Raw genomic sequence first — 14252 nt, 5'->3', positions numbered from 1 at the left:
GTACATAGGAAAATTATGATCATTATCACCTGTTTGGTATAACCTGTTAATTATACACTTGACAACAATCCTGCCAAATACCGTTCTCAGATTCCTCCTAACAAAAATGTTGGCCTGCACTGTAATGTTGATATGGTCCACTGGGTGGCGTTGTGGGTTTAAATAAAATAAAATGAAACACAGCTGCAATTCTAAGCACATTTGTGTATTCAGTATTATAGCACGTGTATTGCTTTGGCCTAACCATGTCTGCATACAGATAACAGTAATAGGACAGTGAGAACATTACATTTAATCAGTTAATCTTCAGAAATTAATGGACCCAGTGTATTTCAGATTGGTGACTCTAACCAGTCCTAACTTTGCAACAAAATGTATGCGAATTAAAGAGTTGTCAGCTTCAGAGTCAGATCCAAAGTCACTGAGACAATGTCTAAGATTTAAACCAATGTGATAAAAAAAAAGCCACACACTGTTTCATTGTAAACATTGATCTGATGTATCGGGGCAGGACAACAATGCTGAGATCATTCATTGACATTTTCTGTGGACACATCTGTAACCATTAGCCATTAAATGATTTGAGGCCAAGAAGCCATTACTATAGTGGCCAAGAAGTGCCAAAAAGATACCGATTCCCCACCTGTTCTGTGTGACGCAGCCTGAAGACAACACATGCACCAGGTACAACAGGTGATAAAGGTGTGCCCACCTGACCAATCAGCCAGCTCCTTGGCTCTTGCATATTTATTAATTGTAATAAAACAAAAACAAAAAAGAATGTCTGTAAAAGTGTAACCAACATAAACTGGAATGAAAATGTAGCTTATGGTGCATGTTAGTAACACACTCTGAATGTAGCTTGGCATTTAGACAGAAACGGAGTTGTGCTAAATGGGGATTTTATCAGCATTCTTTAAGGCTGCATTATGTACAACGTAGCAACAGTATGCAAGTATGCGGAGAATGAATGGGTCTGTTGTTCATTCTGTATCACTCTAACCAATGATAAACCATGATAATCGCAAGTGTAAATTACTTTTTCACAAGCTGCTCTTACCGCCGGTCTCATAGGAGTCAAAACCCTCTTTGTGTCCTCCGGAAATGCCCCCCCCCCTTCCTGTGAAGCTTCCTACTGTTCTGTTTCTGATCCATCTCAGTCCAAATCACAAAGGCGTCGTACTGCAGAGACGTTGGCGATGATGCAGAGGCCCAAAGGCCAGTGGGCCATCATGCTCCTGCAGCCGGATGTTCCTGATGCTTTATTGAGATTGTCCGCTCATCTGCTGCGGCTGTGGTCCAGGACAACGTGTAATTTGTCCTGCTGCTGTCTGCTGACAGTAGGACAGAAGTGTGGTCATATGAGAACAAAACACATGTTTCTCCTGTCGAGCAGTGCAGTGGGTTCTTGGGTTGTTTTTTCCCCCAACGCGCCAAACGGTCGTTTTCTTTCGAGCGGTTCTTGGTCAAGGACATAGGAGGTGGAAAACATTCATAGGTGTGATATCCTCTCACACTTTGCGTCATGTACACAACAACTTTTCTCTTTTAGGGCTCCTAAAGCTGTCTTATCAGTGTATACCTGTGAAACAGCTTTATCACACTTACCCTTTTAAGTGGTTTAATGTTTTTCCACCTGCATTTGGCCAAAACATTCTTTAAATCCAGTTTTCAGTCCAACATTGAGAGTACACTTAGTGTAATGTACTTATGTTCAGCCATTTTGCTGCATGTTGCTGCTGGACCCACTTTGTGGCAAATAGGTAGCAAGATCAGTGTTGTCTTACAAATACATCGCTAGAAATATGGGAATACTTAATCCAGTTAGTTAAACTTCAGAGATATCACCAAGTCAAACTTCCAGAATATCAATCTGTCCATTTAAGAAGCATAATCAATTACAATCTATCAATTTAAACGGAATCAATTTCATCCGCTTTGGTGCCAATGAATGTGACAATAGCAACAGCAAGACACCCCCCCCCAAGTTCTCAACAAAGTACAGTTTCTAACAGTGAAGATTTTCAACTTGAATCTTTCCTTCATTGAGCTCTGATGTGTGATTTAAGAGGTCCCTTGATTTCTTGAGCTGTATATATCTGCATATAATTAGATTGACTTGACCAGTGATTCACTTTTACTGATGACAACAGTCTGGCTCTGCAAATCCACTTATTGTGCAGGTAAATTAATGATATTACAGTCATCGTATTAACAGACTGAATGCCAGGAAATGTAAAAACATTTGTAGCTAGCTATGTAAATAACAGTGTAAGGCAAAATGCCTTATAGATAAGGTCATTGGAGAATACTTAAAAGTCAGTTTCAATGAACTGATAGGAAAATGTACTTTCATATTATGCGGACCATTAAAACTGTGTTATAGTATAAGGTGGTTTTGATATAGCGTAACGTGGATGTGATATAGTGTAAAGTGGATGTGATATAGCGTAAAGTGGATGTGATATAGCGTAAAGTGGATGCGATAATCTTTTCAACTATTAGGAAAAATCAAATCAGCCCATGAAAAAAGATAATGGTGAATGGTGACCTGTCACTGTACAAATATTCAGCAAGCGGTGAAAGAAACATCATGCCTATTATAAACTATTTTGCTGAAGTAAACACATACTGGATGCATTAAAAAATGGACCTATCTATCTTCTAAGATTGCACAATTTAAACAAGGGTCACAGGATATTTTCGAATTGGCCCAAAACCACAAACATATATAAAAAGTTCAATCAATTCATTCACAGTTTAAAGAAAAGCACTTAGTATAACTTTAGTTGATTCTAACCTTATAAAACAGCCTATATTTTCCTGTGATTAACAAAAACATAAAATAATACAACTTACTTTATAATCAAAATTGCAATACATCAAACTGTCAAAAGTACAGACTTGGTAGGCCTAACAAGGATCGGACAGATGACTGCAGTCCATGTCGAGCAGACACACGCCAGTCTGAGGAAGCGTCGGCCATCTTTCTGTGTTGCCTAAAACACATAATCTGTGACCAAAGTGCTGCAGCATTACGAATGTGCAGCATTACAGACTGAGGACCCTGAATTACAGGCGCATGCTGGGTCTATGAAACCAGCAACTGAGCAGGTCATTTAAAACGCTTAGCATTCACACACCTTGTCCTGGAGAAAAACAAAGCAAGCAGAGAAGAAAAAAGCAATACTCTGATAACCAACGTATTATAATAAAATGTGTATTTTGAAGAAATTGGCATTGACAAATAGAAGAAGGCCAAGCTACACATTAGGGCTCGTGACGTTCCCCTTGGAGCTGCCAAAAAGCCAGTAAGGTGTAAAATAACAGCGACTGAGAGTCAGATACATTCAGGTACAAAAAGGAAGCAAATTCACACATACTTAAACAGTCTGAAATCTTATTGACATTTTCCAGTTTGTATTGTTAATGCAAGCGTGCGTGTGTGCATGCGCGCACAAACTGGTTTCATCTGCCCCGAACTTCAGAAGCACTTTGCTTGAACAGCTGATGTGTGTCTGAAATTCTGAAATGTCCTGTTGTGTCTCTTGTGTACTACACTCTGATTTTTACACCGACCTTAAACGCAGTGCACTGCAATTATTCCCTGGAATCTTTTATATATCTTTTTAAGCCCTTGCATAAATTTGATACAATTATTTAAAAAAGCAAAACAAATAAATATGAACACAATGAAGGCCATAAGATCACAGCATTGCAATGTTTTTCTTTTTTCATAGTATTTAAGCTTTTCAGGTTGGTAAAGACTTAAAATGGACATTATTCAGGAGAGAATGATGCAGACAGATTATTATAAACATATAAAAAGGAGAGATAAGAAAACCAGCGATTTAACGCTTTTGGGCTCAGAATCGTCCCAACCGAAATGTTGGTTGTTAATACTGATGTGGTCCACTGGGTGGCGCAGTGAGACAGTCCACACTGATGTGACTTGGCTCCAGCTTTATACACTTTTGTGTATTCTGCACTACAGGTGTGTTATCTATGTAAACATGAGCAGAAGTGATCCTTTACCCCAAGCATGCCAGCTGACGTATAATGTTCAGAGTTGTGTGTGTTTTTGCAGTTATTTAATATCAGACAGTTGACTGTATAATCTATTTCCATTTGTCTTGAGCTAAATAGGAAATCACAATGGGTGGAATAAATTCTGGGCAGGACTTCCCCTTTCATAACCTCTATCCACTTCTGTCAGTACGTTTGGAGGTAAGATTAGTAGCAAAGTTAGATCAACACGAAGAAAAAGTGAACGAGTGAAAGAAAAAAAGACAACGAGGTTAAATTGAGAAATGCAAAACGATGAATTAAGCCTTCCTGGCATTCTGTGACTCACTTCTAGATATACTCCAAGGCTAAGAGCAGTGTAACCACCAGGGCACAACTAGACAGATGAAATCTATAACAGCAGGTTCATGTCTAGACCTGCGGATGAAAGGAGATACAAAGCCCTTAAACCAGCAACGGTTAAGTAGCACACACGCTTGTGTAGAATTCAAAGCTGTCATGAATATGTTTTTGTACACACCCATATATATTTTTTTTATATTAACTGGTTGATATTATTGGGTATATCTGCTGTGTTGTATTAAGGAACTATACACATAAAAGATTTGGGTTGATACTTCCAGTATATTTGTTCTCTTTTTGAACATTATGGTTTGACTAACGTTGTGTTTTATGTTAATATGGCGAATGGCTGCTTCCCTGAAGTGCCTTCACGTTCTGGCATGCTTTTGTCTTTAGATGCAGAACTGGCACCTGGGGGATGAAATTAGTATAAATGGGGGGGGTGAGAAGAAAACCGCGGGTGAAGGAGAAGTGGACATGGAGAGAGGGCATGAGAGACAGGCAGGAGAGAAAGGTAGGAGGGAAAGGGAGGAGACCTGTCCGACAGGTTTCTGTCCCTGTCATGGGAAAGGACACAAAAAAATGTCTCTCTTATGACTGGGACACTCTGCCTTTTTAAATTGAAGAATGAGTCTCTTCTTGCCTGTCCATAAATAAACGTATTCCTGTCAGTTGTGGATAAGGTTGTGCTGTCTGGATAAATGTGATTTATACAAGGAAGGCAGCAGCCTAAATTGTTCCATGTGACAATTTGGACGACGTCTATAACACTGAAGCCATGTTAAATAAAAATAAAAAAACCATTTCCACTGTAGCGTGGAATCAGACCTGACACAACCATTGATTATCAGACTGGCATGAATTATCACCATTTCCCAACCAAAATTGAACAAGCACTAAATAAAGCCAATATAAATGCATATTACACATCCTCAGACCCAAACAAATCAATAAGTTATTAAGTCACGCAAAAATGTCCAAAAACAGATAAAGTCAAATATGAACCCAATCTTGCATATTCTCACATACGCACACACACAAACAACCCACACACTAACTACCCTGAGGCACAGACCAACCAATCACCGTGGTACAGACACAATCAGTGATACAATCAGGATACCTCTTTGAAAACAACCAATAAAGAAATGTATTTATAATACACTCACAAATAAGGCATTCTGTCAAGAAACTCTTAAAAAAAAACAGAAACAAAGAAAAGAGACATCAAGAAATTTCTGCTAGTCGCTGAAGGAGCCCAGAGAAGCCAGCCGCTTGCTGTGATAGGTCAGCTACTCTGTCCACCATTTCCTGTGTAGCTGGCACTGATGGGTAATTCTGAGCAGCCCCTTTGGTTGCCACAACGACGGCTTTAAGCGCCTGACAGAGATGTCCGCTGGAGGTGGTGACCTGAAGAGACAGACAGGTGGAGGTAGTGACGATGCCTGTGTGAGGTGCGAGTGTTTCTGCTCACAACGTTGTTTTTTTATTCTTACAGAGCTATACGCACCCAAACACACAACATCAACTGTTCAAATGCTCCGAGCTTGAGCTTTTTGTCATTAAACAAATATGTGTGTCTGCTTATAACAATGGCTGCAATTGTTGACAATTGTTGATCTTAAACAAACTGCAAACTTTAGACAAGCAAGACTTCAATAACAGTCCATTCATTATCTATATGAGTGTTGCTACACTGGATATCTGGCATCAAGATAAGTGACCAAACAGCAGCGCAGAACGGCCTACCTTCGCCCTGAGGTCAGAAGAACTGAGGAGGCGAGCGAGGGTGTCGCCAATGAACACCAGCTTGTGTGCGGTCACGATGAGACTCTTCCCCCTGGAAACAAAAATCCGCGGCGGCTGGTTCCCCTGAACGCTGGTGAACAGCGAGTCGATGGCGTCAGCCAGGCAGGAGAGATGCGAGAGGCTTTGGGACGAGTAAAAGGAGAGAAGCTCGGAGTCCTCCAGAGACAGGGACATGGGCAGAGGAGGAGAGGGACTCGTCTGCAGAACAAACAAGGAGCGAAACGACAGTTGGTTTTTTTATTGGCAAGGAACAAGGAAGGGATTAAATGTTTCAATGTGCTTCTAACCCTAAACAAAAGAGGGGGGTCAAAAGCACAAAGTACTACCTTGTGGATAAACTACAAGCAGGTTGTGCAAACACACAACATTCAGCTGGTGTGTGTGTGTATGTGTGTGCGTGTGTGTGTGTGTGTGTGTGTGTGTGTGTGTGTGTGTGTGTATGTGTGTGTGTGTGTGTGTGTGTGTGTGTGTATGTATGTGTGTGTGTGTGTGTGTGTGTGTGTGTGTGTGTGTGTGTGTGTGTGTGTGTGTGTGTGTGTGTGTGTGTGTGTACTGATGCTCACTCTTGCGTCATTGGTGGAGATAACCTGTGACGTGCCATTCTCTGTGAGTGAGTCAGGACACAGCTCAGGTTTTCCCTGGATTACGACACAGAATCAGAACTCAAGACCACACAGCAGCAAAACGCAGAAGCAGAAAACCGACACACAATTAAGGAAAATTAACGAGTTCGTTATGGCTACGCAATACACAGAGATGAACCAAATGGATTCTGTGGGTCAGACAGAGGTGTGGAGTGTTAGGACTACTAAGGGTGTAAGAAGGAGGAAAGACGCATCAGTAACGTCACGTCTCTGACCTGCAGCTTGACGTATCCTACGCTGTCCCCTGCAGGGTACGAGGGCGGAGTCGCAGGGGTCAGCCCGATGCCCGCGTACTCGTTCCCGTGCTCCTCGTCCTCGGCCACCTGTGCAGCGGAGGGCAGAGAGGCTGGCGCCGGGGGCAACGGGAAGGCCACGGGCGGGGGAGGGGGCAGGGGCCGCTCCTGGATCCAACTGCCCTTGCGCGACCCCATCCCTCCCGCCATGGGTTTGACTTCGGCCACCGGCAGGGCAGGAAGGGGCCTCCGCGACAGAGACTCCTGGGAGGGGAGGCGGGGCCTGCTCTGACTCTGCAGGAGGGAGGCGGAGTCCTCCAGAGCTCGGCGGACCATAGAGAGCAGGCTGTCGGCCGGAGGGGCGGAGCCACAAACCGAGAGGGCGGGGAGAAGGTCCGCAAGCCTAGACCAGATCTGCTGAAGTGGGGGCGCGACATCGCCAACCTGATTCGCCTTCCAGACAGACACTATCTCAGCCAGCAATGTGGCCAGGTCCCTGGAAGGGGTAGTGGCGACTGAAGCAGCACTCAGTGCTGATTGGATGAGGGCTGAGAGGGAACTTTTCCATTGGACGTCACCAGAGCCAGTGCTGGACACAGATAGGCGGCGGGTGGGGACATCCAGGGTGATTGCGGGCATGTCGTAGATGCCACCATCAACTTCTGAGACGTCCTCGGACACTGATTCAGACTTTCCAGGACTAGGGACGAAGTAAACCTCAGGATTTCCTCCTGCTTCCCCCACGGATCCAGCTATCTCGCCAGGTTCCAAGGGAAGACCGGGAAGACTGGGAATGCTGTAGACATCTTCTTCTACTTCTCCACTCACCACAAGGGGTGCTGGGACATTGTATGTTTCCTGCTGGAAGTCTGAGGCTGGATTTAATGCGTTCGTGGGAACATCATAAATCTATGTGAAGGAAAACAGGGAAGAGAGAGAAAGTGTTATTCACACGCGTGGATAATTGTTCTTTAACAAACCCCTGTGGCTCTCGGCTGCTGTCCGGTTAGACAAAGACCTCGTTTTAAGAGCCATTTTGTTAGAGTTGAACGTGTTCTCTGTTTTTAACAGTGGTGGCCTGTGCATACAGACTGGTCTGTGTTCAATTTCTTCGCCATTGTGAGCCCTTGACACAAGAGTGCATATAGTGCTTCGGCCCCTATTCACAGTCCTATACGTGCGTGCACTGTGATGACGCCTGCTTTCAGTGCCCTTGTCAAGAGTGCTTGTGGCCAGTCTAAAATGAGAGCGCGGGGAAAGAGAACCCTTTCCACTGTCTTATTAAAGAAAAAAGAGGCCACTCTGTGGATTAGGAGTCGTGTGTTATTAAACGTCTACAGCCTGTAATCATGTGTTTAAACTTCTGGGGTTGACGGGTAAGGAGGGGTGACCTCAAAGACGTATCTGAGGTAAATGTAATGATTAATAGAGGGAAAGAAGAAGAGCATGTATGGGTGGAGAAGCAGTGAGAGAGAGAGAGAGAGAGAGAGAGAGAGAGAGAGAGAGAGAGAGAGAGAGGGGGAGAGAGAGAGAGGGGGAGAGACAGAGAGGGAGAGACAGAGGGAGAGAGGGAGAGAGAGAGAGAGAGAGGGGGGGGGGGGGAGAGGGGGGAGAGACACAGAGAGAGAGACAGAGGGAGAGAGGGAGTGTCAGGCCACACAGTCCTCCAGAGATAGACGGGTGTGACCAGCTGAACGAGAGAAGGGTGACAGGCAGATGGGATTAGCTCACAGCAGTGAAAAACAGGTGTGGCCCTTAAAAGAAGGAATGAGAAACAGAAAGAGAGAGAGAGGGAAGGAAAGAGAGCGGGGGAGAGAGATTTTAAGGAACCGTCAGCAAATGGTGCGATGACTGCAAAAGATAAGGAGGGATGGAATGAACAAGGGATGAGGAAAGCTGGTAAACTTAGAAGGGGTCAGATGGAGTGTGTCATGTTGATGAATGTCTACCTCTGACTGCTCGTCAGTGTGTAAGGGGACAGCACGTGGGGTGTTATAGATACTCTCGTCCTCCTCAACAGATGCCACAGGATCTGGGTGCTGCCATCTGTTGGTAGGGGGAGTATCATACACCTGAAAGAGATATATTTCAAATCAGTTTCTTTTTTAGGTGTTGCCATCACACTGAAGTAAACAGAGATCTAAGCAGATTATGTGTCGAGAGTTCACTCTCGTAGCATATGAGGAAATAAAGCAATGCCAGACTGGAAGTGGCATTCACTAAACTCCATTACTACGTGGAACTTATTTAGGTTGCTTATTTGTATAAGGCCTATCTGCAAACCATGTGCACACAAACATAGATTGTTGTTCAGTGGGAAGATCTGGCTTTTTCTCACTGGCCTTCATCACACCGCCATCTTATTCAGAGATATTAACTGTTTCTGTATTCTTCTTTTTAATTTAATTGAATCATTCAGCTTACAATTCAATCATGGTAGTGTAAACATAACATGATGTATTACTGGTATAGTGATTCTGTATTCCCCAACAACCCCCCCCCCCCCCCCCCCCCCCACTAAAACTGGCCCTACCCAAAAAGTATAAAGCAGACCATCTACATCATTTGTTCTTACCTGATCATCTAAGTTTCCATTCTCTGCACATTCCTTTTCAGTAACACTCATCGCCATCTCTGCCTCCTTACTCCTCTCTTCCCTCTCTTCCCTCTCTTCCCCCTCTTTACTTGTCTGTCGTTGATGCTCCTGCACTCGCTTGGCCTGTGGGGATACAGGGTTTTCCTGAAGAGCGGGTTTCATGCCCGGCGACGTTGTCATGGGTGGGGTTAAATCCTTCTGGGTCACACTTCTAACTGGGGGCGCGGGTGGTGGGGGCTTACGGGCAAAGTTCGGTGACCCCGGCACCCCAGGCTTCCTCGCCCGCACAAGAAGAGGGGAACCCCTCGCTGCGGCCTGGGAGATCTTCTCCCGCCCCATGGGAGGGGTGGCACAAGGACCCTGGGGTCTAGGACACACCCTGGTAGTGACAGGTGCCTGTTTTAGACTTTGTGCTGGGGTGGGCTGTACCACTGCAGGTCCAGAGGGTAGTTTGCGCTCCGTTTGAGGAGTCCTGCCTGGTCCCGATGCGGTCTGGAAAATCCCCATGCTTTCCGGTCCCGTTTTGGCTTGGCTGACGGCGGCCGTGTCCTGAAGCCGAGCAACAGTCACTGGAGCACACTGTCCCGCACCTGGGGCACCGCTCACTGGGCTCTGATATACGTCCTCACCTGGTAATGCCGCCGCAGCTGGCCGAGGAACCAGGTAGCAGACGTCTGGGTGTCCCGAGACGCCCGTTTCTCTCGGGCTGAGATACGCAGCCTCTCCAGCTGCCTCCCCTACCGGTCTAACCATCGTACTGGGAGACAGGTACACTGATTCTGAGACTAAAGCACCCTGAGATCTGAACCGTGCTGCTAGAGGCACAGGAGAGGCAGGGGTCTGGTAGGCCGAGCCCGCTTCTCCTCCACGGCCTCTGAGAGAGGGTGACCTCGGGCGCCCCTCTGACCCCACCTCCGGCCAATCGGGTCGCAGTCTGGGGCCCGAGCTGGAGTGGGAGCGTGGGCGCCTGGCCTCAGCCTGCCGGAGCTCCCCCTGCCTGCCCGGGGCTGCTGGCCCAGGGCTCTGGTACACTCCATCCCCCAAACTCGGGGGAGACAGATACACCCCATCCGAGTCTTCCACACACAGCCCGTTGGTGCGTGTCTGGTGCCCAGGCGAAAGATAAACCGAATCCACGCTCGGAGCCCGGCGGGTCTCAGGGCCCAGGACGGGGGCCGGCGCGGTCTGCAGGAGGCGTAGGCGGTTGGCAGGGGCGATACCCTGGCGCCCGTGAAGAGAGCAGAGCCACCATCCAGGTCCACCTTCCTGCTCCTGCTCCAGAACCATCAGGATGTCGCCCTTACGGAAGGCCAGTTCCTCCGGACTCTCGGCAGCATTGTCAAACAGAGCCTTCGCTAGCACCGTCTGAGAGACAGAGATGGGAACAGAAAGAAAGAATCAAAGACCAAGAACATAAAGCTTTAAAGAAGCAGAACAGAGACGTTATAAATGGAGCTCGTGGTAGACGGTGGGGGTTAAGGTGGTGTCAGCACCCACCCACATACTACACGTGCCTCTCATAATTCCATTCCATCAAGGTTAAGTTCAGCACACTCGTATTTTAAAAAGCTGCAAACGTCCCTTGAGTTACATTTCCAATTCATTATATTTTCCAGGCCTAAAAACCAAGAGTCCATATATCGTAATTGCAATAACAATCAAATCAAGGCAAAACAATTTAAAAAATATACCACAAACCAATATTACAGTATACTTTATGTTATCTTTAGTGTGGCAGAGTGTGTAAACAAGGATCCATTAGATTAAAAATGGCCTTGTTATCTTGTTTGCATAACAATAAACTGACAGGGAATCTGACAAAATCAGACAGCTGGAAGACAGGACCAAGCACTCAAAACAGTTTGTGAAACAGATGGAATAGCAGGAGACCATCTCCACCACACAGGGCACAGCCAGTAAAGGGGGCATTTTAAAACAACTCATGACAGCAAAGATAGCAACGTTGTTCAGATGATACATACATGCTCTTTTTTTAAAACGTCGCATTAAAAATTCCAGAGAATTTCTGGGACAGAATTAGCATATGTAAACCCTCCCACTAACATACACTCTTCCCTGACATGATCGTCTAGCTGATCGAGGAGATAGCTCATGGCTGCTCAGTGATGTGGAACCACCTGTCATTGAATCATCCAGGTGAGAGATACACATGTAGTGGTTTGGTAAGTGCTACTAGCAGTGACTAAGGTAATCTAGTTATCTTGTTACATGTACAGTAAGCACTTTTTATATTGGAAGGGAACCAATACCTAACCATAAGGAGCTTAACAGTAAAGTGTGGCCACATAACGTGTGGTTGTCCTAGAAAAGCATGAGTAAATGAAGGATGAGGAAAGACAGAGGAAAAAGAGAGATGAAAAACGGGCGGGGGAGGGGTTCAACATCTGTCCCTCAGTTTCAGGCTCTTTTGTCATGCGCTCAGCCTTTACCCCCCCTCTCTCTCTCTCCCTCCCTCTCTCTATCTCCCTCCTGGGGGACTAACTACTCTGGGACAAGCTGAGCCCCAAATGCCCCTCCTCCATTGTCCCAGAGGGCCTTTAGCACTACTGGTCTGGACAACGCAGGATTCGCAGTGATGACTCTTAAATATCACAGCCTACGTGCCACACTGCCGCATCTTTAAGGAAGTTGGATCAGAAACATGCACGCACACTCACAGAGAGGGACATGACTGCCACCAGCTGTGCGGGGTAATGCTCAGGCGGGGCGTGTGCTGATTCCTCCTCGAAGCGTTGTCCCGTTCAGCTCTGAAGAGTGTGACCCATGAGCACAGAATGCAGGCCTCAGAGGTTTGATTCAGATGTCCCAATGGCAAGTTGTCTAAAATCGACTTTTTCTCACATCCAACAGAGTCGTCTTCACATCAGAGTGGGTTTTCTCAGCCTCCTGTGCATGGTCATGCATTGTGTCCTCTCCCACCGTGAACCTGGTGAATTGAAATATTGTTAGGTCTACTGGTGTTTAAATAATTTTCAGCTTTTGTCATAATTTGTTCAGGCTCCACCCCATGCTCATAATATTGACTTTGTCAGGATCTCCAGATGAGCTTCTGTAATTAACAAAAAACCAGTCTAACCAGGGAGGGCAAAGCAGAGCTAAAAGGAACAATCTCTAAACCACAACTCTAAAGCGTGTGCTGTCAGCCAATTGAATTTCCCCAAAACATTTAACGATCTCATATTAGTAATATCACGATAATAACAGTTTCACTCTGCGGCCATATTCGAGAAATCGCTTAAATTACATTATTTCATGACAAAAGTCGTAAAAGATACATATTCTTTTTAGTAATTTCTTAGTCGTTTAACGATAAAATGGTAATCTCATAGCTAGACTGATTAAGGCACAAGACCCTCTCCTTTTGTAGGACAATATGTCAATAAAATAACGAAGAATTAATTAATATTTAGCCTGATCATGGAATTATTCTCCTTGGGGTTTTGACGCTGTGCAGCCACGTTTCGTTTTCTACCCCAGAAACCCCATTACAACATAGGCTATTACGTTGATATCAGATGGATATCAAACCAGTGGAAATTTCAACAGGGAACATTAACATTGTAATCAGATTTAAAGATGTTTCACCAGCGTTTAGGCTCTACTATAATATCCCTGAATAACGTGCATTTAATTTTCAGCACAAAGACAGGCGTTATAACCTCGAATACCCTGCTAAAAATGAGTCCAAGATAAAGAAAACTGAGATCTTACCGTCACGTTGCTGTGCTTAAACTACCAAAAGTGATGAGGAAAGAAAACATATTCCTGGAAACAGCGTGGCTGGGGCGACTGCTATTTTTTGTGCTTAATTTGCTACGGTTCTCGCTTAGCCCTACCCTGGCCTTCTATAGGATACATACGGGGGACTCGGTTTTGAATTACAGTCGCGAAAGCAAACGCTCGCTCCTCTCTTCTCTTACCGAATGAAAGTTTGCCCCCTAACGGACAACTCCATGAACAATGACAATTTACCTAAAAACATTATATATTATATAAATAAATAAATAAATAAATGTTTATATATATATATATATATATATATATATATATATATATATATATATATATATATACATATATATATATATATATATATATATATATAAAGATTTAGGTATGTTACACATTGTTGATGTATAAGTATTAATATATGTATCTGTATGCATACATGTATGCTCTTGTGTTTCTGGACTAGTTTCTGCCACGTACCATTTTTAGAATACGCTTTCTTATATTTCACACTGTCTTAACTTGTTTGTGAAGGCTGGAGAACCTATTAGAAAAGAGGGTTGTATAACCATACACCTTGGAGGTCCTTATGAATTCCACTTACTTAGACCATAGCAACTTAATTGCACTGTGTTAGTTGTAGTACATCTCATGGGAAACCATTTGAGTATGCTAAATGTTGGTAGCAAGTAACTCCACTAAAAAAGCCATTTTGGTCATTTCTGCTTATTTATTTATTTTTCACGGGTAAGAGATTTCTGACCCCAGTAAATACACTACCAAAACGAGCAAACGAATTAACCAATTACTGAAGCTGCCATAATGGGTCATTACCCCACCACCAGTAAATAA

General features: G+C 44.6%; 1 protein-coding gene across 1 annotated transcript; it reads right to left on the bottom strand.

Annotated features, from left to right (window-relative positions):
- Positions 1–2883: 2883 nt before the first annotated feature.
- Positions 2884–13548, bottom strand: LOC143497864 (breast cancer anti-estrogen resistance protein 1-like). Its single transcript, XM_076993471.1, has 8 exons — positions 13383–13548; positions 12329–12597; positions 9630–11015; positions 9004–9126; positions 7037–7963; positions 6741–6815; positions 6118–6375; positions 2884–5778 (listed from the first exon to the last, which is right to left on the bottom strand). Exons 2-8 carry the CDS (start codon positions 12338–12340, stop codon positions 5596–5598), a joined length of 2964 nt encoding a protein of 987 aa, XP_076849586.1. The 5' UTR covers positions 12341–12597; positions 13383–13548; the 3' UTR covers positions 2884–5595.
- Positions 13549–14252: the final 704 nt, after the last annotated feature.

This window comes from Brachyhypopomus gauderio, unplaced genomic scaffold (assembly GCF_052324685.1).
Source record: "Brachyhypopomus gauderio isolate BG-103 unplaced genomic scaffold, BGAUD_0.2 sc114, whole genome shotgun sequence".
In the NCBI taxonomy this organism is placed as follows: domain Eukaryota; kingdom Metazoa; phylum Chordata; class Actinopteri; order Gymnotiformes; family Hypopomidae; genus Brachyhypopomus; species Brachyhypopomus gauderio.
Note: the sequence above shows the minus strand (reverse complement) of the source record. Positions and strands in the feature narration are given on the sequence as shown.

Coding starts and splice junctions, on each gene's coding strand:
- LOC143497864 (XM_076993471.1), bottom strand. Junction 6,816..7,036: donor TAGGATACGTCAAGCTGCAG/GTCAGAGACGTG, acceptor GTCGTAATCCAG/GGAAAACCTGAGCTGTGTCC. Junction 5,779..6,117: donor CTTCTGACCTCAGGGCGAAG/GTAGGCCGTTCT, acceptor CTGTCTCTTCAG/GTCACCACCTCCAGCGGACA.